Genomic DNA, 25,669 nt, shown 5'->3' on the forward strand with positions numbered 1-25,669 from the left:
TTCTAGAGCCTGGAATAAAATTGTGTAACTTTGTTCTGAAAATATAAGACACTCATCTTAATGTTTTTTGTTAGGGATCACAACACTGTCTCCTTTTGATCAAATGAAGACCGCCTCCAATATAGGTGGATATAATGCAGCTATAAAAAATAGCCCACCTGCAATGTCTCAGTATGTTACTGTTGGATCCAATCCTTTCACTGGTTTCTTTTTTGCTCTAGAGGTATGTAGTGAAGCTATTAATGATACTGTTTGAATAATTAATTCTTCTCTTTTCTATATGAGTATTTCTAAAGTATTCTTATGTTCATGTCATGCTGACATTTCCCCCTTTTCTTGATCTTCAGAAACTGGAATTGTCTGGAGGAAAAAATTTCTTTGGGTATTAGTGATGTCTCCACAGGTTCCTGCCAATGAGAACTTGTATTCTTTATCTTGAAATCAATGTAATAATCGAATAATCTTCTTTTGGGGGGAGAGGGGATTTGTTAGGTACCTCTTTTTTTTTTTTTTTTTTTTTTTTTAAGAGATTATGTATACATGCATCTTATGGATTATTGGAGACCTTTGGGTTTTGATCATGTTATATATACAGCCTGGGCATACTGAGGAAATTTTATCATAGTTCATATAGTGGAACTACAATTTTTGCTTAATGTTAGCTTTAAGCACAGTTAAGTCCTTTTCACACTGGAGGGAAAGGATGGCAATGTACCTGTGCGTGTTCTGTACATTCAAACCCTAATGGGATGCTGCCTTTATCAGGGGTCAAAAACTAATTGAAAGTGCTAGAATCAGAATTTTGGTTTTGCTCTTGCTTTTCCCAATGCGTTTGTGATATCTGCTAATGTTGGTATGGCAAGAATGCTGAAGCCATACTTTCCATGATACCAAAACCATCCATGACTCCGAAGCTAATTTTCTGTGATAAAACACAAGGTTATTAATTTCTAGTGCAGAGAAAAATATTAAGCTACAAGTGCCTTGTAGGAGGATTTTTGAAATGTTAAAGAAATATCAGAATGGCTTTTCTGGAGGCAGTGAATTAAAATTTTGTAAAATCTTAAAGCTCTGCTTTTCTGAGCTGAAAGTCTATAAGAAGCCCGATAACCTATTCTGCAGCTGAGTTCAGCCTAAACTATTCATTAGTTTTCTAAATACTTTTCTCCTTTTCAGGGTAGCTCACAGCCGCTATTGTCTCATGTTGCCTTAGCCGTTGCAAGTAAACTGACTTCAGCATTATTTAATGCTGCCAGGTAATAAAATATTAAATGATTTTTTTTTAGTAGCCACATAATAGTTTGAGGATTTTTGGAACCATTGGTATGGTTCTTCTAATAATTTTTTTCTGTTACAAGTGGCTGGCTTGGTTGGAAGAGCAGACATGAAGAAGAACCTGCACAAAAACAGAAACCAAAAGTTGAACCTGCCACCCCATTGGCAGTGAGGCAAGTTTCACATAACATCTTAATTGCTTTGAAGCTGTTGTATTCTTGTTTATTTGAATTGTTTTTGAAAGCAGTATAGCTGATCGATCAATCTCTGTCTTGTTCTTGACTTTAAGCAGGGGTGATTATTTGCAGGTGACTTTTTAAAGCTTCATTTCATTTTAGCATTCTCTACAAATTACTTGATTCATCTCTGTGTAACTTCTAGTGTGTGTGTGTGGTTACTATAAAAGCAATCTGCATTATTTAATTAAGGCTAAGTGCATGACTATCAGGTCTGAAGTTTCTCTGAAGTATCTCAAAGAAACTGCGTGAAATACTTGCTGCTTGTGATAGCTTGCAGCATTTCACAAAAATTACAAGGAGAGAGGAGAAGGGGCAAGGGAGAACATACCAGGTTATAGCTTAGTGATTTCAAGAAAGCTGATGGAAAACTAAACTCAGTATTGATTGTCTTTCCTGATTTCTTGAAGTATTCTTAAGGATGTTTGGCAATAAAGGAGGACTTATATAAATAACCCACTGCTGTGAGATCCTTGATAAGGCAATTGATTGAATTTGCAGAAATTTCAGAAATCAGCAGTCTTTCATATTTTGACAACTTTTAGTTTTCATTAGAACTTTAACAGACCTACAAGGTCCTCCTATAGACAGCACAAAAACTCTAGTCCTAATAGGCTCTTAATTTTACCTATATCTTTATGACACCTTAAAAAAAATCTTAGTCCATATAAAATATTCTATTTACTATTTCTGAAGTGTTATCTTAGCGTTTTTGTTTGATTTTTAGGTTTGGACTTCCAGATTCACGTCGCCATGGTGAAAGAATATGTCTTTCTCCATGTAACACTTTGGCAGCTGTAACAGATGACTTTGGAAGGGTTATTTTACTGGATGTTACAAGAGGACTTGCAGTTCGCATGTGGAAAGGTATGATAGTGTACATCAGTATAGCAACTAGTATGCATTAGAATAATGGACTTCTGTGTTCAGACTTGACTTAGAATCCCAGGACTTTTTTTAATGATTATGGAAGATGTTAGTACATTGTGTTAATACAAACCAAATTAAAGACATATTTAATATTAACTCCATAAGGGCATTGTTGTGTCAACCCTGGAAGTACTGATATTGACTATAGTAAGAATTTGGTCTATTTGATCTGTATTGTACAGATTTCCCACCCCACCCTCCACCCCAGACTGTATCTTAAGAGGAAGCTTTTGACTTAATAATTTTTTCAAGAGCTTTAGCTCTATTTTCCAAGATTCTTTCTCTTGGTAAGTTCTAGGATCTTCTTTAGCTTTGCTGAGAAAGTAAGCAGAAGTTTGAATAATAGATAGGACTTGTTAGTTTCTCATTTTCATTATGGTGACTGTGCAAGAAGGGAGTGTTTAAATCAAAGATTTTTTTTTGTAAGAAAATATAAATGTTAAGCTTTCTTGATTGATTTTTGTAATTGTGATTGTATCTGATGTAACAATCCTCCTCATTCTCCATATAGGATTAAAGTCTTGCAGCTTTTTTGACATGGGGGATAAGTCTTGTAATGAGGGAAAAAATCTCTAGCTCTGCTGTCTCTCCCCCACACTACCAACTCAGAAGATTAGTGAGCATGAAAATAGTGTCTACTTCAGAGACATACTAACAGTAAAATAGCTGGAGTAGTCACGTTTCCCTTGTGCATTCTCCTTCTCTCATATTTGAAGCTTATTTGGTATAATATTGTGCTTTTGTTCAATTTTTTCCTTTGTTACTGACAGCTTAATTATTATCTAGGATTTCCTGCTACAGTTCCAAGCTTTATTTGATGGTGAAACACACATTCACAATTTGCCAGCCATCTCCCTTTTACAGCCTTATGAGTGAGGCTGTTGATATGTGGAATAGCTTTTTAAAGCAAAACTATCTACTGAAAGTATTTTGAGAATTGTATCTTTTCTCATTAATCAAGTTGTGGAACCTTTGCAACCTTCTCAATTTAATGTATCTTATTATAAACCTGTTTATAACTCTTTCTTCTCTGAGAAGCTTTTGTCTTGGTACAATGGCTGAGAGTACAAACCTGATGTTTTGTGTTTTATTTTCTGTGGCTTCTCCCTGCTGGAGAGAGCTAATCCCTCCCAAAAGCTCTGTAAGAGGCTGCATTTGGCTCTGAGAAGTCCTCTAGTGGGCTTTGCTCAAAGTGCACGACCACAGATCTCTCTTATAGAAGCCTGACTATTAACTAATGAAGCGCAGTTTGAAAAAAAGTTTAAAACAGCATAATACTTAGGAAAGCAGGTGCTTATGCATTCTAATCATTTATTAATTTCTATATACTAATGAAATTGTCTCCTCTTATAAAGGATATCGTGATGCTGAAATTGGTTGGATACAAACTGTAGAGGATCTTCATGAGAGGGAAACAGAGAAGATGGATTTTTCTCCTTTTGGACATGCACAGGGTCCAAGCAGAGTGGCTCAATTTCTTGTGATCTATGCTCCAAGGAGAGGAATTCTGGAAGTGTGGAGCACTCAGCAAGGGCCTCGGGTCGGGGCCTTCAATGTGGGGAAGCACTGTAGGTAAGAAATGCTTTGCATGTAGATACATTAGCTACGTTGCTGGGGTGAAGTGGTGCCTGGGTGTTCCAGTGGCATCAGCAGGAAGTGCTGGTAGGCTGTCTTTGTATTGCCAACGGTATTTCTACTGAATGCAGCTTGTTAGTGTGTTACAGAAGGGGATTTTGTCCTGCTTTGTGACTCTACAGTCTTTCCTGATAAACATAATCACTTAACAGTTGTTAAGTCTTAGCTGTACAAAACTGTTCCCCTTTTTATTCAGCGTATGAAAAGGGAAAGTTGCTGATACCATTCTTCAATGTAAAGGCCTTGTTCTTATGTTGGTTTCAGATTGTTGTATCCTGGTTACAAAATCATGGGTTTAAACAATGTAACCAGTCAAGGATGGCAGCCTCAGACCTACCAGATATGTCTTCTTGATCCAGTGTCTGGAAGTGTGAAAACTATCCATGTACCTTTTCATTTAGCACTGAGGTAAGGGGTTTCTGCATTCTGTATACTCAATTTAATTTCGTTATTAGTTTTGGAAATCATTTTTTATTTATAGAGAGCAGTTTTGGTGTTCCCTCTCAAGCTGAATAGTGTAGTAGTCTGTTCGTAGTCTCACTGATCTGTATGCATTAGCTTGATCTTTATTAATATGATGTTATCTTGAAGTAGCATAAATAAAAGAAACCTATGTTTTTTCTGAATCATTCATTTCAGTTTTCTTCACACACATAATTAAAATTATTTCCCTTTAGTGATAAAAAGAGTGAACGAGCAAAGGATATGCATCTAGTGAAGAAGCTAAATACATTACTCAAAGCTAAAACTTCAGATCCAGGTAGGTCCTCTTATATAATTTCTTAACGTTGTTATCAAATGGTTCTTGTATTGTTTGCTCTATACATACATGATCACAAGTGTGATAGCAGTGCATGCTGACAGCTGTCAGGATCTTTTATAATGACTTGTATGTTTTAGAAGCTATCAGGTTAAATTTGTCCCATACAAGGATCCAGTATAAGCCTTGTCTGCCATTTAAATCTTTCTTGAACTCTGCTGTGAGTGCTGACTTGAAGCATGGTCTATTTGTAAGCCATTATGCCATGTCACCGGAGAGCTGAGTTTGACATTTCACTGTAGATGTCCTTTTTTATATGTTTCTTACAAAAGGCAAATCTGAATAAGAGATGCCACTGAGCTCCTACTTTGTTTTGTTTTCCCTGAGTTTGTTGTGGCAGCTCTTGTAGTAGTGTCAGTCAACTCTATAGCATGAACACGTGTACGTTTTAACTGTGATGCAAATTGCCTTGCTTTTTACAGTCCAACTGGAAAATATGAATTAAAGACATTGTCTTTGTTTGCAGACTTGGTTGAAGCTGAAGCAAAGGAATTAATCCTGGATATTAAATACCCTGCTACAAAGAAACAGGTGAATGTTCAGAAATTGTTACTCCAATATTGGAAAAAAAATATTTCTAGTCTGTTTTCAGTCTGGAGTGCTAAACCTTTATAAATCTTACAAAATATTTTATTTTTCTGTAGTTATTTGAAGTAAAAAATAGAGTTATTAATTATTTTACTTTTTAATAAACTGCCTAGATTTAATATTGATTTGTGTCTTCCTTAAGGTATCCTCTGTGATAAAATTAAAATAAGGTAAAGAGAGAAGAGCTTACTGTAGGATCAAATTACATAACAAATACACTTGAAGACAAAAAGCAGCAGAAAATCATTCTCAAAGTTGTGCTATTGTGGGCTTATGTTTTATGTTCTCACAGTAAAGTTAAGTAAATGCTTGATCCTGTTGAATGTTTGTTTAACAGGCTCTGGAAAGTATATTGACAAGTGAACGTATGCCACTCTCATCTCTCACAAACATCACTCAGACATTAATGGATAATTTAAAAAAACAGGGTAGGTGGATATTTATTTTGCAAATATGGAGTGTCATTTGCACTTTGTCTGCAGTAAGTCTTGAAGAAGGACTAGTGCTATAAGACTATTGTGGAACTATTCCACAAGGAGACTGCTTAGGTTTGCTATTAGGTATCACAAAATGGTGCTTTCACATTTTTATTTTTTTGTAGATATTAAATAGCTTGCTAATGAGTGTGCTTTGCTATACTTGTCATGTGCCTAGCATCCTGTGATTATATTTATTTTTTTAAAAAAATAAATAACGTTCCCCTCCCCCCCCCGAAATAGCACAAAAAACCAAACAAATGACACAAAACACCGACTTAGTGTTTTCATCTGATGAAAGCTTTCTTCAGAAAGGTTTCCCAAGTTTTTTTCTGTGTAGAAGTTTCTTAGTTTTTTTTTTCTTTTTTCTAAAGAAGGCAGTAAGTTTATGATACTTTGGATCTGTGAATTCTGATCTAATGGATCTGCTTCCAAGAGGGTCAGAGGATCTGAGCTGTGGCCAGATGCCCACTATTCTTTCTTGGTAAATTTCATTAGAGTTACATTTCATGTGGTTTCCTACAGTTTTCAGAGCCACGCTTGGGGACATGTTATTACCAATTCAAAATATCGCGCTGCTGAAATTCTGTGAGGTTGTTTGTTTGAAATGATAGAGCATAGAGAAGCATTTTCCATGCCACTTTTTTTCATGTCTGTTGGGGTTCCCATAGTTCTAATTCATTCACATACCACTCAGCACAAGTCTGTATATTTTTGTTTCATTTTTGAATCATTTTACTTTATTAGGAGGAAGAGATGAGGCTTTGGCAATAGGACCTAGCAGTCTCTACCACTGTTATATGGAAGTCCTTAATAAACTATTTATCATTTAGAATGGCTGTGTCCCTTGCTCTGCCTCAGAGAGAATGTGACAACATGCGTTTCTAATTTCAAAGCCTTAAGGGGAAATCTTTCTTCCACAGGCTGCAGTGGGTTTTCAAACATTTTCTTGAAGTAGGTAGAGGAGAGTGAAGTTTTCACCTAATTAGCTCCCACCTAATTTTGGCAAGAGCTAGCATTTTAAAATGCTAGTATTATCTATTTCTCTGAGAAGTTTTAAAATACAAAAAAAAAAAAAAAAGAAAAAAAAAAAACCCCCAAAACAAACAAAAAAACCACGAAAACATGCCATTTTTCTGCACTGAAAAGATTGACAGGCCTATATGCTTACTGAGATTTTTAATTTGAGTGTGGGGCTTTTTTACATCCATACATAGCATTTTTTTCCTGTCAGTCAAAATAAACAAACTTTCCTGCTATTCCAGCCTTCTAATTTTCACAGAAGTAGGAGTGCTTCCACATGTGCTTAGTAGGTGAAAATACACTGTGAAGCAGGTGTTCAGCTGTATATATGCTGTGGTTGTGAAGGAAAGATCAAGTGACTGTGGCAAGCTGCACAGGTTTCTTTTTTGTTTGTAGGATTTTTAATAGCAATGTGTCAAAGATGATTAGATTTCCTGGGAGAAAATTGTGTTTAGGAGCTGTTTCAGCATGAAGATGAAGTATTTAGAAACTAACACATGGTAAAGTGAGATATAAATCTTGTAGCAAAAGAGCAGTTGTCCAATTTTGTTCCTTCAAAGTTCCCTTGCCTTCCTTTCTGTACAAAATCAGAGAGTAGGCAAACAGCCACAGTTACTTCCTCTGATATGATCCAATTTTTTTGAATGATACCTGATTCTTTAGTTTAAAGTAGTAAACAAGTAATAAGTAAAAGACTAATGAGGACAGACACATGAGTATTTGCCCTGAAGCTGTAACTGTTTGTTTTTTTTTTTTTTTTTTTTTTTAAATCATCAAATTATATACATACACGGCTTTTGTACATTTTTCTGGTCTTATGTGTTTTTGTGCATTTCTGCATTTGTTTTGAAACTGAAGGAAGACTTGTCTGTATTATGAAACGGTGAGTTAGAATCCTACTTCTTTGCAAATTCAGTCAAACTGAAAAATAGCTTCTTCTAGACTTAGAGAACGTGTGAGTATAATGCACATGCACACATGCACGCGTGCACACACCCACACACGCTTTGTAGTTAAAAATTTACACTCTTTTTTAATATATACTTCACTTCCTCTTTGATAGTTTTCTTTTAAAACAAATAAATTGGAATAGAGTCTTTGTTCAACATCATGTTGGTGCATACTACACATATTCTGATTACTGTATTTTTTTTCGAGTACTGAACAACAGATATATCAGGAGAGAGCTTGATATCTATTAATATGAATTTAGGTTCATCCCTCCAAGATGATAACTTTTTTTTTTTTATTATTTCCACAAACTTAGTCTTGGAAATTCAGTGTAAGGGATGTGCCATATTAAAACATTAGCAGCATAAATAAAAGGTTATAGTTTGGTATGTAATTCTTTACAAAATAAAATCAGTTTGAGAGCAAGTTTCTTTTATTTTTTTGGTAGTGTGTGATTTGGCCTTTAACCAGGAGAAAGCAATATATTTGTCTTTGCTCAGTGTCATATTACCAATCTTTTTCAGTTTAAAAATAAGCTTGATAACATTCTCTTCAACTCTTTTGGTAAAAATAATTTTTGTTTTATATTGCTGTGATTTTAAATGTAATCATTGCAAGCAACAGTACATCAGAAAAAGAAAAAAAAAACACTGAGACACATATGGCCTCTAATTCTAATAAAGGAGCCTAATGCAAAGTACATTTCACTACTCCCGGCCACTGAAATTATAATGGTTTTATTTCTCTTCAGAGCTCGAGTGTGTGGATGAAGCACTACTACAGTTCTGTGCAAATAAATTGAAACTGTTGCATCTTTATGAGCTAGTTAACAAACTAAATTCCCAGAAAATACAGGAAGACACTCCACCCACAGATAATGTGAGTAAATTCAAAATTCATTTTTTTCAGAATTGTGTGGTGATCTAAGCATAAAAACACGTTTTCCATGCCTCTCATGAAGTAATTAAGCAAGCTAGCAGTTTTTCTGTGGGCTGAGGCTTGTTATGAAATAATTGATTTGTAACTGCGGGGTTTTTTTTTCATTTGCTATACAAATGGTTAATCATCAACGTAAAATCCTTTGGCAGTCACAGAATTTTGAGACAGAAGTGTGAATAGAACCAGTAGCTCCTGATTTCAGTCATTTATCCAAAGTCCTCAGGGCATTTTTTTTGAATCGTTTTCTGACTGGGGGGGAGGGTGTGCATTTTGGGACCAGTAATAGTCACACATTCTGTTACTTGCTTTTGTCTGAGATTTTAAGTAAAGTCAGTGGTCTGCATTATAATTTGGCTTGCTTTTGATATCAATTATAAAAATGCATATGAAACTATAAGAAAACAGTGGTGTTGTATGAGCTTGTTTACTTAATAGATAATAGTTATACAATGAGCAAGATCTGAATATAGGGAATGTGTCTTTGTTTTGAGCTGTATAAATAACTGAATTTGAGATTATTCAATTATTTTGACCCTTTAAAAGCTAATTTTTATGCTCCAAATATTTGATTCTTTTGAGAGTTTGTTTTAGTTTTTGCTTATTTTGTGAAAAACATCTGTTTGCATTAGTCTTGGGTTTTTGGTGTTTTTATTTTATTTTATTTTTTTTTTTTTTGCTTTTAAGGACTTGGCTAAGCTACTTCGGCTGAATGAAAAGGATTATTTTAGGCTTCAAACATTGCTGGAGAACTACAAGCAAGAAAACACTCAAATGGCTGTTCAGTTTGCTGATGAGAAAGATTGTGGACTGTCTGTGAAAACGTTCTTAGAATATTTAGAGTATGAAAAAGATATGATTAATGTGAAGAATATGGAAGATGGAGAATATGTAGCTTTAGGTAAGAACTACTGAACTGTTTGTCAGGTTACCTTAAAGATTGATTATATTCTAAAAAACAAAAAACAGATATTGTAGCATTAACGTGGAGGTTTCTGAGCTGTACCACTTCAGAGTAGTATGTGAAGTGGTAGCTCCTGCCTCTGCTTGGAGTCATGGGACAAGTTTTTCTACCCGGTGAATGCTAACAGTAATTAACTACCTCTGCAGATATGTTTATGCTAAAACTCTGTTACCACTCTTCATTTATTGATTAACACCAGTAAGCTGATCCACTAACTAGGTATTCTACTGAGCAGTTGTGTCCAGCTCTTTTCTTCCTTTCTGGTAGCAGCAGCATCTCAACAGTTGTCAGTGATAAGACTGGAGAATAATAATAATAATAATAATAATAATAATAATAATAATGAGATAAGCCTCAGAGGTGGGGGGAGACTGGCCTGAGGCAGCATGGGGAAGCGAGAGCAGGAGCAGTAGATGATGAAATAACTATCTGTCATTTGTGGAGTAAGGGACATTACTGATCTGAAATTTTGATGATAGGGAAAAGTCATGAGCCTGTCTGGGATCAGGTTATTATTAGTGGTCTGCTTTAGTTTGCAAATCTGTTCCTGACTTGAGAGACTCTTCGGAAAGAATTGGTGGGAACAGGTTGAGTTAAATCTGTCTGAAAGGCAGTTTGTTTCCACATGACCGCTTTCCTGGGGAATTTTGGGTGCAAACAGGGAATTCTGTACATAGTGCTGTGTGGTGTTCACTTGAGAGCCTCTTGCTTGTTTCGACCTTAATTGTCAGACTTGGAGAGGAATTGAGACAGAAAGTTACACACAAGAGCTTTGCTTTCATCTCTGTGAAGATCAAAGGCTGTTTCTAAGTAGTTTTAAGTCTACTTAAGTAAATTCTCATTTTTTTCTACCATGAAAATATACTTGTGTTTAAGAACTAGAATCAAAGTGTTTTTTTTCCGCCACCCTCTTGGACTGAGTTCATCAGTAACTTGTGACAGTATTCAGCTCTAAGTAGGTGGCCTGAGAATTATTGAAACATAGATGTCGTGCCGAGCAGTTTAGATGGTTTCTTGAAGATCTCCTCCCCCCCTTCAATTTCCTTCTGCCTCAAAGGAACACTCAGACTTTTTATAGCACTGTTAAGGTGTAAATTATGCAGTTATAGCTGTAGTTTGCAGTGCAAGATGCAACATGCTACCACGCAGTTATGGGTTACTTGTAGATAAACTTGTCTGACACTTCAGACCACTGTATGGATTGAACTAAATGTGTAATCCAAGCAGTACAATAATCTTTATTCTGTTACAAGTTTTTTCCACAAGTGTTCTGTAGCAGTTGGCACACATGTCCACTGTGGGAAGGGTTGCCTGTTGGTGAGATAGCATGCATGCTGTATTGCAGGGGAGCAATTAAAAATTTTAAAGTCAGCATTCATTTCAACCACAGATGCTCTGTTTACTGTTACCTTCCAAAATACAGTGTTTTGGTCTTATTCCTGGCTAGTAAGAGAAGGGCTGAATCTGTATGAACCTTCTCTACTAAGGGCAAAGTGTTAGAGTATCCAAGGTATAACTTAGTCTTTTGTATTGCAGTAGTCATGACCAGATCATAGGGTGGATTTCGGTATAAGTATGTGAGGAGAAAGGCTATGGCTTTTGAGGTCATTCATAGTTCTGACTCATTTTTTGTTTTAGGCAGCTTTTTCTTCTGGAAGTGTTTGCGTGGAGAGAGTTCCACTGAAGAAATGTGTCACACATTGGAATCAGCAGGTTTTAGCCCTCAAATTTTGTTGGTAAGATTTTAAGTACTTTAAAACTTTCTGATTTAGTATTTTGAAGGCAGAATATCTCATAAAACTTCCCTAAAGGCTTTTTCAAAGAGAAACAAAATTATAGAGTAGTTAAGTTCAGATAAACTGCATTAATAACTTGAATAGTATTAGTGGGATAAGAGTTGGTACTGCGACATTTGTTACAATTTCCTGTTGTAAGTAAGCAAGGAAGTATAAAAGAAAAAGAACACAAAGTAAATTTTTCAGACTCACTCTAGTAGTGTTCAGACCATTATCCTTATCTTTCATCTACCTGTAATTTTGGTACTTTGTTGCTTTTCTCCCACCCGTTACCTAATGACTGAAACACCTATTTCATCAGTACTTGTCTGTGTTAAGATTTTCAGCTGAAATACTGATAACACTGTACTAATATTTACAAAGTCGAGATTGCTGACTTACTCGTATCTGACTGTGCCTTTAGAAGATTTTTTTTTAAAAAATTGGAAGCTACTGATTGTATTGTTTCACTTCAAAGTCTGTCACAGGGTGCTATTTGCAGTATATTTATAACTTTATACATTAATAAGGTTTCAGGGATACTGCAGTTCTACTCCATGACAGATTTTTTTCAAGCAAGTATTTGCATTAAGTACATTGCAATATTGAAGAGTTTTATGCTGTTGCTTTAACTGTGTATTTCTTTTCTCGCCTACAGTCACTCCTTCTCAATTTGTGGCTTTCTAAGGAAAAGGATATTCTAAATAAACCAGACTCTGTCAGCTGCCTTTACACTATGCTGTCGCTTCTGAGCAAAATGAAAGGTAAAGTGTTCATTTGGAACATTTAGACATGACTAAATTATTCATTAGACATTTACTACTCTGTCTAGACTGACTAAGAAAGGGCTAAGTTACATCTAGGATACCTGACTACTATCAGGTAGGCCTTTTTTTTCCCCTAACAATTTATGTAAGAGAGCTAAATACTGAATGGCTAATGCATTTTAAAATGACTAAAAAAATGCATTCAAAGTCCTCATTAAAGTCCTGTGACATAGCCTGCAGTGTCCCTGACCACAGAGTTGACACAACTGCTTTTGGCACCAGAAGAAGGGGGTGTCCAGATCCCCTTCCCCACCATTTTGGGTGTATAGTTCTGCCCCTTGACCTTTTGTTGACTGGTACTCAGAAATGCTTCAGGTTGGTTTAACACAGGTTGAGACACAGTTACTCTGGCAGCATTTATTTGCTGAACATCTGTGTAACTTGAAGGGTGCTCTATGAAGTCAGCTTTCTATTATCCGGGGAAGGTTGCGTAATGAAGACTGACTGACTTATCCTAGCCCGCAAAGAGCTTCTGTGGACAACATTGAAACTGGAAGCATGAGCAACCCACTGCTGTTGTCTGAATTAATTCTACTGAGTGTGGGCTAGCCTGAAGACAGCCAGCTTGAGTACACTGAATACATATGATACCTTGAAATAACAAAGGATGAGCTGTTTGCATTGTGAAGTGACATTTTGTAACATTCCTTAGATGCAGGAAATGTGCAGCAGATTTTAGTGCCTAGTGATTCAGATTTATTACCTGTTTTGCACAAGTAAAGCTTGGGAGTCCAAGCAATTCATATTCTGTATCTTCCATTTTAAATTTGACTAGTGAACTAGAAATTGTAGACTAAGTATCTAGAAAAAGATAATGTAATTACTATAGAGTAATTTGAAATTACTGTCAATATAGGCTGAATAAATAAATGCTGCTGTCAGGGCTGGTTTCTGGTTTGCTACTTTAACAACTAATGACACAAATTGAACGTCCTACTCTCCTCTTCCTTGCAGTTGCCATAGATGAGTCACGGGACAGTCGCTTAGTTTCCCCCTGGTGGCAACAAATGCGTACAGCTTGTATTCAGTCCGAAAATAATGCAGCTGCCTTATTGTCTGCTCATGTTGGACATTCTGTTACTGCAGAGATAATTGACAGTGTGACAGAGAAGAAGGTAAGTAATCTTGGTTCCCTCTCCTTTGTTTCATTTACTGTATTAGTATTGTGCAAAGAGCTGGATTCTTAATGGAGTAACATTCCCAACACTCATTTGTTACCATTCTGACACTGGCACAAGCATGCCATCCTGCAAGCCTAAATAAATTGAATTTGAGTTTGAAGTATATTGTGCTGAGGCAAATGAACGATACATTAGAATTATTTGCTATGAGTATTTAAGTATGTAGAGTGAACTATATAGTGAGTTTTTTCTTGAAAGCAAATTTTTATAGACAAAACCTATGCCGTTTCCAAATAAATTTCAAGAGTTTGGATAGCAAACTTCTTTTAATACATTTGCAGTTCTTAAATTTTTAATAGACTGAATTTTCTTAGCCTTTACTTCTTAAGGTGATAGGTGTTTTTCTGTATTTTTTGACAGTAAATGTCTTTTCACAAAGTTGTGACTAATCCTGTGAAACTGCATGCAACATTGTCGTTCAAGAGAGTAAAAATCATTCCACACTAACAGTGCTAGGCCTAAGTAGTTTTCGTTACTTGTCTGAAGGTATTGGATGGAATTTATTGTAAATATTACTACTAGGTTGTGGGGAAGTGTGGTATTTTTGCACATTCGTCAGCTATTACAACTCTATATAGAAAAATCTTTAGTGGGTACTCAAGTGGGTGTGTTGGTGTATTGCAACATACTGTGCTTCGCCCGTACACTCTTCTCTTTGTCATTTTCTTCTCTTTTGCTGTTAAGGGAATAAAGCAACAGCCACAATTTCCTTTCCATAAAACCATTTATCTTCTCCCTCTCCCTCTCTTCCCCCACTCCTCCATCTTCCCCACCATCCTTCAACTTAAGGCCTAACACTGCTAATGGTCAGACTTTTAAGAGTTCTAGAATTTGCTGTCCTGGTGCAAAACACTAAAAATCAGATCAATGCCATACAGAAAAGATTCTTGGGCTTCCTGGCAAAGCATTTTTCAACTAAATGTGAATTAAAGAGCAGGACTAAGTCAGGTCCTTTTATTTCCTGATGCTTTCATTTGAGAAATCTGTGCATCTTATGATCAGTATATTAATTTAAGTTTACATAATAGTTAACATTCATATCTTAAACTAAACTATTCTTTAAAATTCAGTAGCTCTTGGGATATATCTTTCAATTTTAGTATTAAGACTTTTAAACAAAACTGTGCTACCTTAGGTGACTGAACCTAAAACAGCTCATGTGTTCTGTTAGTTTTCCCAAGTAATTGTAGGTTTGGGTACAGACTTGTGGGAAGCACTTTCTGTTGATACTGAATATTGGAAACTTCTGCTGAAACAGTTAGAGGATTGTCTGATACTTCAAACACTACTGCATAGCAAAGTGAGCAAGAGGACAAAGAGAATTTCCTCTCTACAGACTGAGCCTTTGGGCAGGCTTTCTGTAAAGAAATTGCTTGAAAGTGGAAAAGGTACTTCCCCCCACCCCCCACCCCCCCGCTTTTTTTTTCCTCCTGGAAAAGTGGTGGATTGTCTTTTGTCTTTCTAATAAACTTCTGAGTAATTTTTACCCACTTTGTGAAAGATACTACATTGGAAATTGTTCTACGGGTTACTTTCCTTAGCTTTTCTGAGCTTTAAATTTGTAAAAGGGTATTATTGTAAAGACTACATTGTAAACATCTAACAAGTCAATTAGAAAATTTTCTTATTGACAGAGTCATTGTTACATAATTAACAGCATCAGTTAATAGTCATGAGTATCTCTTTACTTGTCCTTTTGCTTCTGACCCGTAATTCATCTGGGATACACTGACTACATATTGTACTCTCTCTCTCTTTTTTTCCTTTTCTTTTGTTTTTTTTTTAATGTCTTAGGAGGGGTTGCTGACAATGTAGCGAAGTGGGTTTTTAAGCAAGGCTTCAGTCCTGTTGTACTGAATTTGGCAAAACGCAAGAAAGATACTGCTAATACTGAAGAATCAGCAGACATGCGTAGTAACACCTTTCCTGAGGAACCGGAAGCAGATTCAGGCTTGGAAACAATCTTAGGTAAGAAAATAACATTAATTTCTCAATTTTAAAATGTCTTCAGAGGTGTTTTCAGTAAAATTGTTCTGAAGTACTAGAAATTATAATGGGGAAAAAGTCTCTGCTGTAACTTAAGTGTGGGGTTTTTTTTCTTTCTTTCCTCTTAGAGCTACTGCAACTAGCCTATGAGCAATTTCCTTGTAGTCTTGAACTGGATGTACTCCATGCACATTGCTGTTGGGAATATGTAGTGCAATGGAATAAGGACCCAGAGGTAAAACAATTTCATCTTGAGGAGAGTAATGGTTAAGAAATCTGACTAGAAACAGTTTCACAATTTTATCTTAATTCATAAAAATTTCTGTTAAGAGACACTGACTTTAAAGCATAGTAGTTAATTTTTTTCTGTGGTAAGTGGCAAGCACAAATTTAATTGAGAAAATGAACAGAAGTACTAAGGTTGTGTGGCACCTCAAAAAGATAGGACAGTGTGTTCCTAAACTTTTAGATTCTGAAAACTGAAACGATTTATGCTGCTTCAAATAAGATTAATGTTTTGTTTGCATTTTGTATAAATACAAAATAATGTATATAGTATTGCAAAACAGACACGAACTTTTCGTGTGTTTTGTGTATAGTAAAACAGATCATAGGATTTGTTAGACTATAATCCATACCATTTAAAGAAGGAAGAGAAATTTCTTGAACAGTCTTCTTTTTTTTTCCCTAGCCCGCAGTAGTCATAGCAAAAACAAATGAACCACCACATTGTTTTTGTTCTTCTGCTCTCTTCCAGCTTCTCTAATGTTAGAAAATGTTACTTTTAAGTTATAATCCACTCAAATGGATTTTGTATTTGCAAGACAGTGCTACTAGTCAGTGGAAGTTCTTTCAGCAAAGAGTGTATCAGTATACACATACTGAAACAAAGCCTTGAAAATAGTGCTAAAATCAGGGTGTTTCATGAGGATACTTTGCGTGTGTGTGTATGTTTGTTACACAGTAGCAGAGAAGATTACAATGTCAGAATAGTTTCCTCATAAGTTCTGTAACTATCAGAAATGAGTTATCTCCTTCCTCCTTTAAGAATCAACAGTTTGCATTTAAAACAAACTTTGATTAATATAATAACTTGTTCTTTTACTTTTTTTGTTTGTCTTACATAAGGAAGCATGTTTTCTCATTAGGTCTATAGATCACCTTAGATGTATCATTAATGCCCACGTTCAACATGGTAAGTACAAAGTGCTCATTAAAGATGATCTCTGTTGAAACTGTAAAACAATTCGCTGTAGACTAGGATAAATATGTGCAGTTTAGTGGGAGCGATGCCCATTTTGTATAGAAACACTTTGTGTTGACATTCAAGCTTTTTTGTTTTTCCTGTTAAAAATGATAGTTTCCACCATAATCATGGCAATAAATTGAGTAGGAAAAGCTAACATATGTATAACTTAAATAGTAGGAATATTGCTCTGAAACTTTAATTGTATTCAAAATAGTTGTGGGCAGTCCTTGCAGCCTTACATTTCACGTATTTCTTGATATAATGTATTTTAGAGTGGATGAAAATTATCCTTTTTGTAGACTATTTGTATACGAAAATACAGTTCACACTATGTCTAAAGCACCAGTTTTAAACATTCATGCTTACTATCAAAGTTACACTATCCCTACAGTATTTAACTCAGTATGCATAATATAGTAATTTTAATCATTTTTTTCTTTTTGCATTTCCGACTGTCTTTGGGCATCAAAGTAGTCTGCTTCTGAGAAATCTCAGCTCTAAAGTCCAAGTGTAAATCAACCAGGATAACTGGCGTTACATTCTTGTTTCACTTACCATCTTCTTTTAATTTACCATAATTAAAGGAATTTTAGTCCTGTTTTACTCCCTACTTCTGTTACATAAAATGTTTCTTCTATTCGCTTGGAGTTTTACAAATATATGTTTTTTCTAGGTATCGCTCTGATGATGTGGAATACATTCATAGTGAAAAGACTTTCTTCTGCTACTTATCTAATGGACAAGGTGAGTGCAGTATCATGACAGTAGTTTGGAGGCTGTTTTTTATTAACTCCTTTATTAATGCTGATTTTAAAATATCATATCTGTTCTTTGGAATGATCAGCTGTAGATAGCTTTAAGTAATAGGAGAAATTGGCTGATGTAATGAAGGCTCTTAACCAGTGCAGATCACAAAAATGCACTGATTGTTAAGCAAAAAATATTTGCAAAACTGTTTGTCCTAGACCTCCTTTTAATAGTAATTTTATTTTAAGGAGTATATACTTCCTGTTTTGTTTATGTGTGTGTATATATATATTTTTGTATTTTTTTATATATATATATACATATGTGTATATGTTCACCACACCTGATGGTGACACTTTCAGGTTTCTACAAGCAGTAGCTTTTCTGCCTGCTGGGACACAGGTTTGGGGTGTATGAGCTCTTATTCTTCTGGATGCAGAACATTTTGTGAATGCCGTTGAGTATTTTTAACTTCCACTAGCTTGCTAAATCAGTTTCTGTTCTAGTTTACAGCTTGTTTGCTTTGAGTTTTATTACTCTTGTTCCTGCTAAACTCCAGTTTTGCGTGCATATAGCAGATCTGTTTACTGGAAGAAAGTTCCGTTTAGGATGGGAAGACAATTGAGAGATTAATGTCAGTAAATGATAGGTCTGTTGAAATGTGTAAGAGAATCTGCCTATTGGATTGCCAGATGTAAGGTAGCAGCTAAGTGTTTTTTAGTAAGAAAGTCCAGATGAGTAAAACAGGAAGGTGTTGACAGTGATTTTAAAAACTTATGTAAGAGTTTGCTATCACACTTTTTTTCTTCCTGCCTACTCCTTTGGGCCTCTCATTTTCTCCCTTGTTTTCTTAGCTCTGAAAGAATTAGAGAATATTGTTATCTTTGTTCCTTTCAGTAAATAGGCTCAGAGAAACAGGCTCAGAATTTTGTATGCGTTTCTTTTGCAAAACCTTTTCCATTCATTCTACATCTCTTTATTTAGATTTAAGACCATTATTTCTGCCTATATGAACACCTGCAGGAGAAAAGATAGTTAATAACAAATACAGCAGAAAATCTTCTATTTTTTGCACACATCATCTGTCACCTCAAACTAACACAATGTAATAAGTATTAAAAGTTAACGTTTGTTGTTTATATATGTTTGAAAAGATACATACATACAGAGTTTGTGTTGTGTAGCAAAAGCATAACTGATCTCTCACCAACTCCAGTAATAATGCTGTTTCCAACTAGTGTATCTGTTGGCACTTAATCAGTTCCAAAAGTGACAGCTGAAAGTTGTCCTATTCAGACTTTGAAACAGTGTGCTGGACCACTTGATTTCAAGTTGAAATCATCTGGTGATTCAGGACTCTGGCATCTCTCTTCAGCTGTTACTTAAACTTTGCCATGGTATTGTAAACATTAGTTTGATTTCTTTCTGCTGTGGAAGAATTGGTTTCCATTGATATAGGTTTTTCACCATCAGTAGAATGGGGTTTAACTTGTAGAAATTGGAACACTATAGCAACTTTAATCTAAACAGGAAATAATTAAGGTGTCTCTTTTAAAAAATTTAGACTAGAAAGCACAAAAACTTGGTGCAATGGCATTCTTATTTGATATTTTCTATCCCAATGATTATTCCAGAGCATTCATTTTTCCTTTCCTCTTGTTCCCTAATGTTTCTTTTTAATCTTATGCTGGATGTTAGAATTCTAATATTGTATTACAGAAATCACTGGTAATTTTTTAGTTTTCTTTTGACTTTGAAAGAGGACTTTGGGAGCTTATTTCTAAATCCAGACATTAAGAAGGATAAACAAAACTGTATTGGCATCAGTGGTGTTCATTTCTGTGTTGTATGATCTGTATCAAATCATCTGTTTTTCAAAAGAAAGCTCTGCAATGTAATCTCTTATGTAGTTTAATGAATTGTTTTCTCCTTTTTGTGTTAGGAAAGTGCTAAGTATTAGCTTTAATTACAGGACAATACATACTTTATAATGAAAATTATTTAATTGAGCTGATCTATTTATTTATTATTAACAGGTTGGAAAAGCTCCTAAGGACAGATTATGCAGAAGGGCAAGTAATACTACTTTTGTATAAATGGAGAAAAACAAAGAAAAATTACTTATTTTCAGTACTAGTTTATGATTTGTTTTTGAAAGTGATAGTGCATTATGAAATTCAGAAAAATTCAAAATGAAGCCCTAAAAGTGTTACGAATTTTAGAAAATAAATCTGACAAAACAAATACCTTAGAAAAGTATATACTTAGGAAAGTACAACAATTCTAGTAGAAGGTAGACTTGAGACTGTAACATGACAAATCACTGTCATTTTTCATGTATAATTCATAAGTTTTTTTCAAAAGCTTAAACGATATGTTCAGAAAATGAAGTTTACTAGATATGATTACTTGAGGAATTCAGTCTTGTTTAGAAATATAGTCTTGTAAATGGGTTAATTGAGCTATTTTTAATTAAACAGTTTTTAATATCTTAAAAGATTTTATTTTTTCTATTATTTCTAAATCCTTGTATTTTACTGAACATTTGTTTAAATATAATAGATAAATAAACTAAGCGTAACACTATATTCTATGTAAACAACTGTCTTCTCAAACATATAGAGCTGATAAAGGCCCCTTTCAATTCCAACTGCAAAAATTTAAATCATACTGTTAACAGGATGTAGGTATGAGTGACACTGCAATGACATCTTTTCTTGGCTGCTGTTCAGATCTGCTGCAAACATTACTAGAGGTAAGAGTTTATATTTTTCTAGTAGAAAATAAGGAACTTAAGAATTAAAATGTAATTCTTAGGAATATAGTTATATTAGTTTTTATATTCATTTCAAATATTAATAAACTTCTAGAAAATAGGAAATTGTTCTTAATTTTATTGCAGAAAACTTGTGTTACGTCATGTCTTCTACATAGAAGACCCAAATATAGACAACATTTTATGTGTGACTACTTTTCTGTGCTGCTCCTGGCAGGCTGATGTTAGTAGTGATGAAATGCAGGCTCCTGTCCTGGACACTGAAGATGCTTGGTTGTCCGTAGAAGGACCGATATCCATAGTAGAACTAGCACTTGAGCAGAAACGCATTCACTACCCGCTTGTGGAACATCAGTTTGTGTTATGTACTGTCTTGTACGTAATCATGAGGTTTTCTCTGAAGAGTGTGAAGCCCCTCTCACTTTTTGATAGTAAGGTATGTCTTCTGAAACTTATGTGCATACATCTAATTATCACTCTCTTGTTACTTAAAAATGTTAGCTTTCACTCTTTAAACAGTTCATGCATAGTTCTGTGAAAGTCATTTAGTGCACTGTGCTGTTGAGCACAATGTTAATGGCGTTGTCACCAGAACTCAGGTTGAGACCCAACTGTGGTCCTCATGTCTTAAAAATAAAAGATTTGTACTGACCTCAGATGTGTAAAAATCATCGCCTTAATAATTAGCTGGCCTGAAAATACCGCATGATGAGAATGCGGGATGCAGCCTGGATAAGACTGGTGTCTTCAGTTGTTTGGAGAGAAGCCAGATCAGAGAAAACATAAATACTTGAATACAGAAATGTTAAGTGTTGCTGTTGTATCCATTATTGCTGATATTTATTCTAGAATTCTAAGCTTTTCAAGGAGAACAACAGCTTGTCATTTAAATGCATATAACAAACAACTCTTTAAAAGAGAAAAAAAAAAGTCAGTGTAGTTAAAATGCAGTTTATTTTCCATCAAAGTCTGACCCTGATATAAAGAAGGTACCACACACTAAGTTTTCTTCTGCCTCACTATTACACTACAACAAATAAAATTTAGAAACAATGGGCTGATGTAGATCAACATCTGATTTCTACAGGAGAAAATGATTTAGCCCTGTAACACTGCACTGAAGATTTCTTCTTAATGATATATGGCAAGTTCGTAAATGCAGAATATTACCCTTTTGCTATAGGTTTTTGTCTGTGTGCTGGCCCTGATTAAGCAGCTGGATCTGGTTTTAGCATTCTAGCATAGATAAATTCCACTGGGTTTTTTATGCCTTTTTTTCTGCTCATCCATTAGCAAAAAGCATATTATTATTTTGTGTCATTTAAGACTGCACAGTATTTCTCCAGAGTACAATTAAAGCCTATTCCTATGCCTCCTTTATTTTACATAAACTCTTATTTTCAGCTTTTTCCTTTTTGCCTCCAGTCACTCACGATTCCCATTTGTTCTGTGAGCTTCATGGGAGAACTTCTAACATATCTTTAGGGAATCTTGGCTGATGACTGACTGAAAAAAGCATGTAGAAGGTTAAGGCCATTTATCACTGTATTTCCAACAAGGCAAGTCACAACCTAGACCTACACATCACCTACACCATTCCAGTATCTATAATGTAATTCTATGTAATTCTATGAGCGAAGTGCAATCTTATTAAGTATTTTTTCTAGCTGTCCTCCCAAGCTGGAGGAGAACCCCCAAATGATGATGATTTTTGTCTTCTAACATAAGCTTTTGTGTGTAATATTTCCTATTTCCTGATTTACTACAGAGCAGGACTGCCAGAGATGATTAGCATTGCCTATGTCCCTGCTGCAGCAGGGTGGGCTGAAACAAGGGCTGCGTGTGCCATTCTTCTCTATGGTCAACATTGCTTATTTCTGAACACAGACAGTGTGACGGCTTGCAAAACAGTGGTCGTTGGCATTCAAGATTTATCTGAAATTTGATTAGTGTGTAGTCCAAGAGACCTTTAAAATCAAGGAGTGTCAATTGTATTTCAGTAGATAATAGTTAAAATGTACTTTTTTCCCCCAGCTAGTATGTATTTCTTACTACATGTCATGCTTGGCATTTTGGTCTGGAATGCTAAATCAGGGACCAAAAATAGATGTAAATTTAAGGTCCAGCTGGTAGTATACCTACTTTGGTAGGCAGGTGTGTTTTAGTGAAAGCAAATTCTTGAAATGTTATGATTGTATGAAGAAATGTGTTCCTTTGGTTCCATAGCTTTAACTTATATTATCCATTTTCATCTCCAAGAAAAAATAAAAGATACAATACAATTTAAATGGAAGAATGTTTTGACTTCTGTTTTGGATCAAAATGGATTAATTCCCCTCCCTTTATCACCCACCACCATCTCTGAGGATTGTCTTTGGTTCTCTATTTTAGGGCAAAAATGCATTTTTCAAAGACCTGACTTCAATTCAGCTGTTACCCAGTGGGGATATGGATCCAAATGTGTTATCCATACGACAACAGGTAGGTGCAAGTTTTCTATTGGAAATTCTGGAACTTCTAAAACTTTAAATAAAATTGAAGTAACTTGCAATTTTTCCTTTCAAGTTCTTAGTCAAGGTTGTGAGTGCAGTGGTTCAAACCCTGTGTTCGTCACAGAAGGCCAAAGAAGTCTCAGAAGAAGAATCCTTTCCTTTTGAAAAGAAGGATTGGCCATCTTTGGTTGTGGATCTAGCTCAGCATCTTCAAATCTGTGAGGATGTAGTTCGAAGGCATTATGTCTGTGAACTGTATAATTATGGCATGGATCATCTTGGTGAAGAGGTAATGACACCTTTTAATAATTTTTAATCAATACAGTATTATGTCAGAATCTCAGCTAAGATTACTTTTTCACTTACTCGTAAGGGAACGCTTGGAAGAGTTAGACAAGTCTTACCAGGCTCAAAAAACTCTGAAGCTGATGCGAAGTCAGATGCTAGAAACATACTGGCAAAAGACCAGAGCAGTATTCTTGCTCACTTCTTCCCTCATCTCAACAAGCATTTATGTATAGCACCTGGTGGAAACAATATTGACAGTGACCAGACAGATTGGAAGTACTACAGCTGTTTGTATGGTACTATATTTTTTATCTCAGAAGTTTGCTTCCAAGTGAAGACACTTGCTTGAAGTCTCTGTAACTGACAATTTTGACTTGGAATATAATATAAAATCTGGTGGAGGTATAGCAGGAGTTGATAAGCTATTCTCATACAGGTAGCTAATGTTAACAAATTCACAGATTTCTAGTATGAGCTGTTATCAACAGAACAGAGTAAACCTGAAGTCTTTTCAGATAGTACTTATGTGAACTAAGCACTGAAATTTAGGAGAAAGCATTTGCTTATTCTTTGGGGATATTCCGCTTTGGCAGATTTCTCAATCCATGTGACAGACTTATAAACAGGCAGGTCATCTTCATAGGAGAGAGGTAAAAATGCTTGTGAAGAGATGAGTTCAATAAATTGGTTGTGCATATTTTTTTCCATCTCTAAGTGTCTGTCCTCTGATCAGAATTTTAGGAAAAAGTTTATCAGTCCTCAGGCAGAAAATTCTTTTCTTTTTTGAGAAGAAGAAAAATTTAAGAAATTATTCTGAAGCTTGGAATATATTGTTAAACTTCTGAAAGCTGAGTGAAAAACTGAATCAAAAGATGCTTTTAGATAAGTGAATTATGTCATGCTCAAACAGGATCTAGCTTCTTGTATTTTTCTGTTTTCAGGCCTTTCTTCAGGTGACTGACAAAGAAGTGCTTGCATCACAGCTCCTTATACTGACTGGACAGAGATTGGCCTTTGCTTTATTTCATATGCAGACAAAGGAGGGTATGGAACTCCTTGTTAGACTTCCTCCAACATTATGTACTTGGCTTAAAGCTATGGTAAGTCAAGCTTGATTTAGGGAAAACAGCTTGATGTACAGAGGCTCCAACAGAAGAAGAAAGTACATAGAATGTGGAAGAGGGGACAGGCTACTCTTTACTCTGGGAGAATTATAAGAATGCAGTCAGAGTATGTAGAGATGCGACGAGGAAGGCTAAAGCCCATTTGGAATTAAGTTTGGCAAGGGATGTTAAGGACAACAGGAAGGGCTTCTTCAAATACATCAGCAGCAAGAGGAGTACTGGGGAAAATGTGGGCCCACGACTGAAGGGGTGGGGCCCTGGTGACAAAGTATACAGAGAAGGCAGAATGACTGAATGCCTTCTTTGCTTCAGTCTTCACTGCTAAGGGCAGCCCTCAAGAATCCCAGAGCCTGGATGTGAGGGAGAAAGTCTGGAGAAAGGAAGACTTTCCCTTGGTTGAGGATAGGATTAGAGATCTTCTGGGCAAGCTTGACATTCACACATCCACGGCCCCTGATGGGATGAACCCACGGGTACTGAGGGAGCCAGTGGATGTTGTTGCCAGGCTGCTCTCCATCATCTTTGAAAGGTCCTGGAGAACTGGAGAGGTGCCTGAGGACTGGCACCTCCCAGATAAGCTCCGGAAGTGTGGGTTAGCTGTGAGGTGGATTGAGAACTGGCTGAAAGGCAGAGCTCAGAGGTCGTCATCAGTGGTGTGGAGTCCAGCTGGATGCCTGTGGCAAGTGGAGTCCTCCAGGGCTCAGTTCTGGGTCCCATTCTGCTCAACTTTTTCATCAGTGACCTGGATGAAGGGACAGAGTACCTCCTCAGCAGGTTTGCTGATGATACCAAGGTGGGAGGAGTGGCTGATACACCTGAGGGCTGTGCTGCCCTTCAGAGAGACCTGGACAGGCTGGAGAGTTGAGCAGAGGGAAACCTCATGAGGTTCAACAAGGGCAAGGGCAGAGTCCTGCATCTAGGAAGAAATAACCCCAGGCAGTAGTACAAGCTCGGGCCTGACCTGCTGGGACCATCTAGTGGTCCTTCTCTGGTGGACAACAAGTTAGCCATGAGCCAGCAATGTGCCCTTGTGGCCAGGAAGGCCAATGGTGTCCTGGGCTGCATTAGGAAGAGTGTTTCCAGCAGGTGGAGGGAGGTGATCCTGCCCCTCTACTCAGCCCTGGTGAGGCCTCATCTGAAGTACTGTGTCCAGTTCTGGGCTCCCCAGTACAAGAGGGACGTGGAGCTACGGGAGAGAGTCCAGCATAGGGCTACGAGGATGATCAGAGGGCTGGAGCATCTGCCCTACAAGGAACGGCTGCAAGAGCTGGGCCTGTTCAGCCTGGGGAAGAGAAGACTGAGGGGGGATCTTACCAATGTGTACAAGTACCTGAAGGGAGGGTGTCAAGGGGATGGGGCCAAACTCTTTTCAGTTGTCCTGTGTGACAGG

The 25,669-nt window shown here is 36.2% G+C and overlaps 1 protein-coding gene across 5 annotated transcripts in view; it reads left to right on the forward strand.

The window, feature by feature from the left end:
- Nucleotides 1-25,669, forward strand: part of RAB3GAP2 (RAB3 GTPase activating non-catalytic protein subunit 2) — a 52,027-nt gene that overhangs the window by 23,405 nt on the left and 2,953 nt on the right. For 4 of the 5 annotated variants that reach the window (XM_062571788.1, XM_062571791.1, XM_062571790.1 and 1 more), the window contains 25 exons: nucleotides 75-223; nucleotides 1,177-1,256; nucleotides 1,359-1,448; nucleotides 2,239-2,378; nucleotides 3,797-4,013; nucleotides 4,341-4,484; nucleotides 4,754-4,836; nucleotides 5,363-5,427; nucleotides 5,822-5,912; nucleotides 8,686-8,813; nucleotides 9,558-9,771; nucleotides 11,473-11,570; nucleotides 12,268-12,373; nucleotides 13,391-13,551; nucleotides 14,789-15,005; nucleotides 15,412-15,585; nucleotides 15,732-15,838; nucleotides 16,732-16,798; nucleotides 17,526-17,596; nucleotides 19,636-19,671; nucleotides 20,280-20,354; nucleotides 20,593-20,811; nucleotides 22,767-22,856; nucleotides 22,941-23,156; nucleotides 24,097-24,255. In XM_062571788.1, coding sequence (XP_062427772.1) covers nucleotides 75-223; nucleotides 1,177-1,256; nucleotides 1,359-1,448; nucleotides 2,239-2,378; nucleotides 3,797-4,013; nucleotides 4,341-4,484; nucleotides 4,754-4,836; nucleotides 5,363-5,427; nucleotides 5,822-5,912; nucleotides 8,686-8,813; nucleotides 9,558-9,771; nucleotides 11,473-11,570; nucleotides 12,268-12,373; nucleotides 13,391-13,551; nucleotides 14,789-15,005; nucleotides 15,412-15,585; nucleotides 15,732-15,838; nucleotides 16,732-16,798; nucleotides 17,526-17,596; nucleotides 19,636-19,671; nucleotides 20,280-20,354; nucleotides 20,593-20,811; nucleotides 22,767-22,856; nucleotides 22,941-23,156; nucleotides 24,097-24,255 — 3,197 coding nt within the window. The remainder of the gene's footprint in view (nucleotides 1-74; nucleotides 224-1,176; nucleotides 1,257-1,358; nucleotides 1,449-2,238; nucleotides 2,379-3,796; nucleotides 4,014-4,340; nucleotides 4,485-4,753; nucleotides 4,837-5,362; nucleotides 5,428-5,821; nucleotides 5,913-8,685; nucleotides 8,814-9,557; nucleotides 9,772-11,472; nucleotides 11,571-12,267; nucleotides 12,374-13,390; nucleotides 13,552-14,788; nucleotides 15,006-15,411; nucleotides 15,586-15,731; nucleotides 15,839-16,731; nucleotides 16,799-17,525; nucleotides 17,597-19,635; nucleotides 19,672-20,279; nucleotides 20,355-20,592; nucleotides 20,812-22,766; nucleotides 22,857-22,940; nucleotides 23,157-24,096; nucleotides 24,256-25,669) is intronic. The other variant, XM_062571792.1, reaches the window with a different exon arrangement.

Source organism: Rhea pennata, chromosome 3 (assembly GCF_028389875.1).
Source record: "Rhea pennata isolate bPtePen1 chromosome 3, bPtePen1.pri, whole genome shotgun sequence".
Classification (NCBI taxonomy): Eukaryota; Metazoa; Chordata; class Aves; order Rheiformes; family Rheidae; genus Rhea; species Rhea pennata.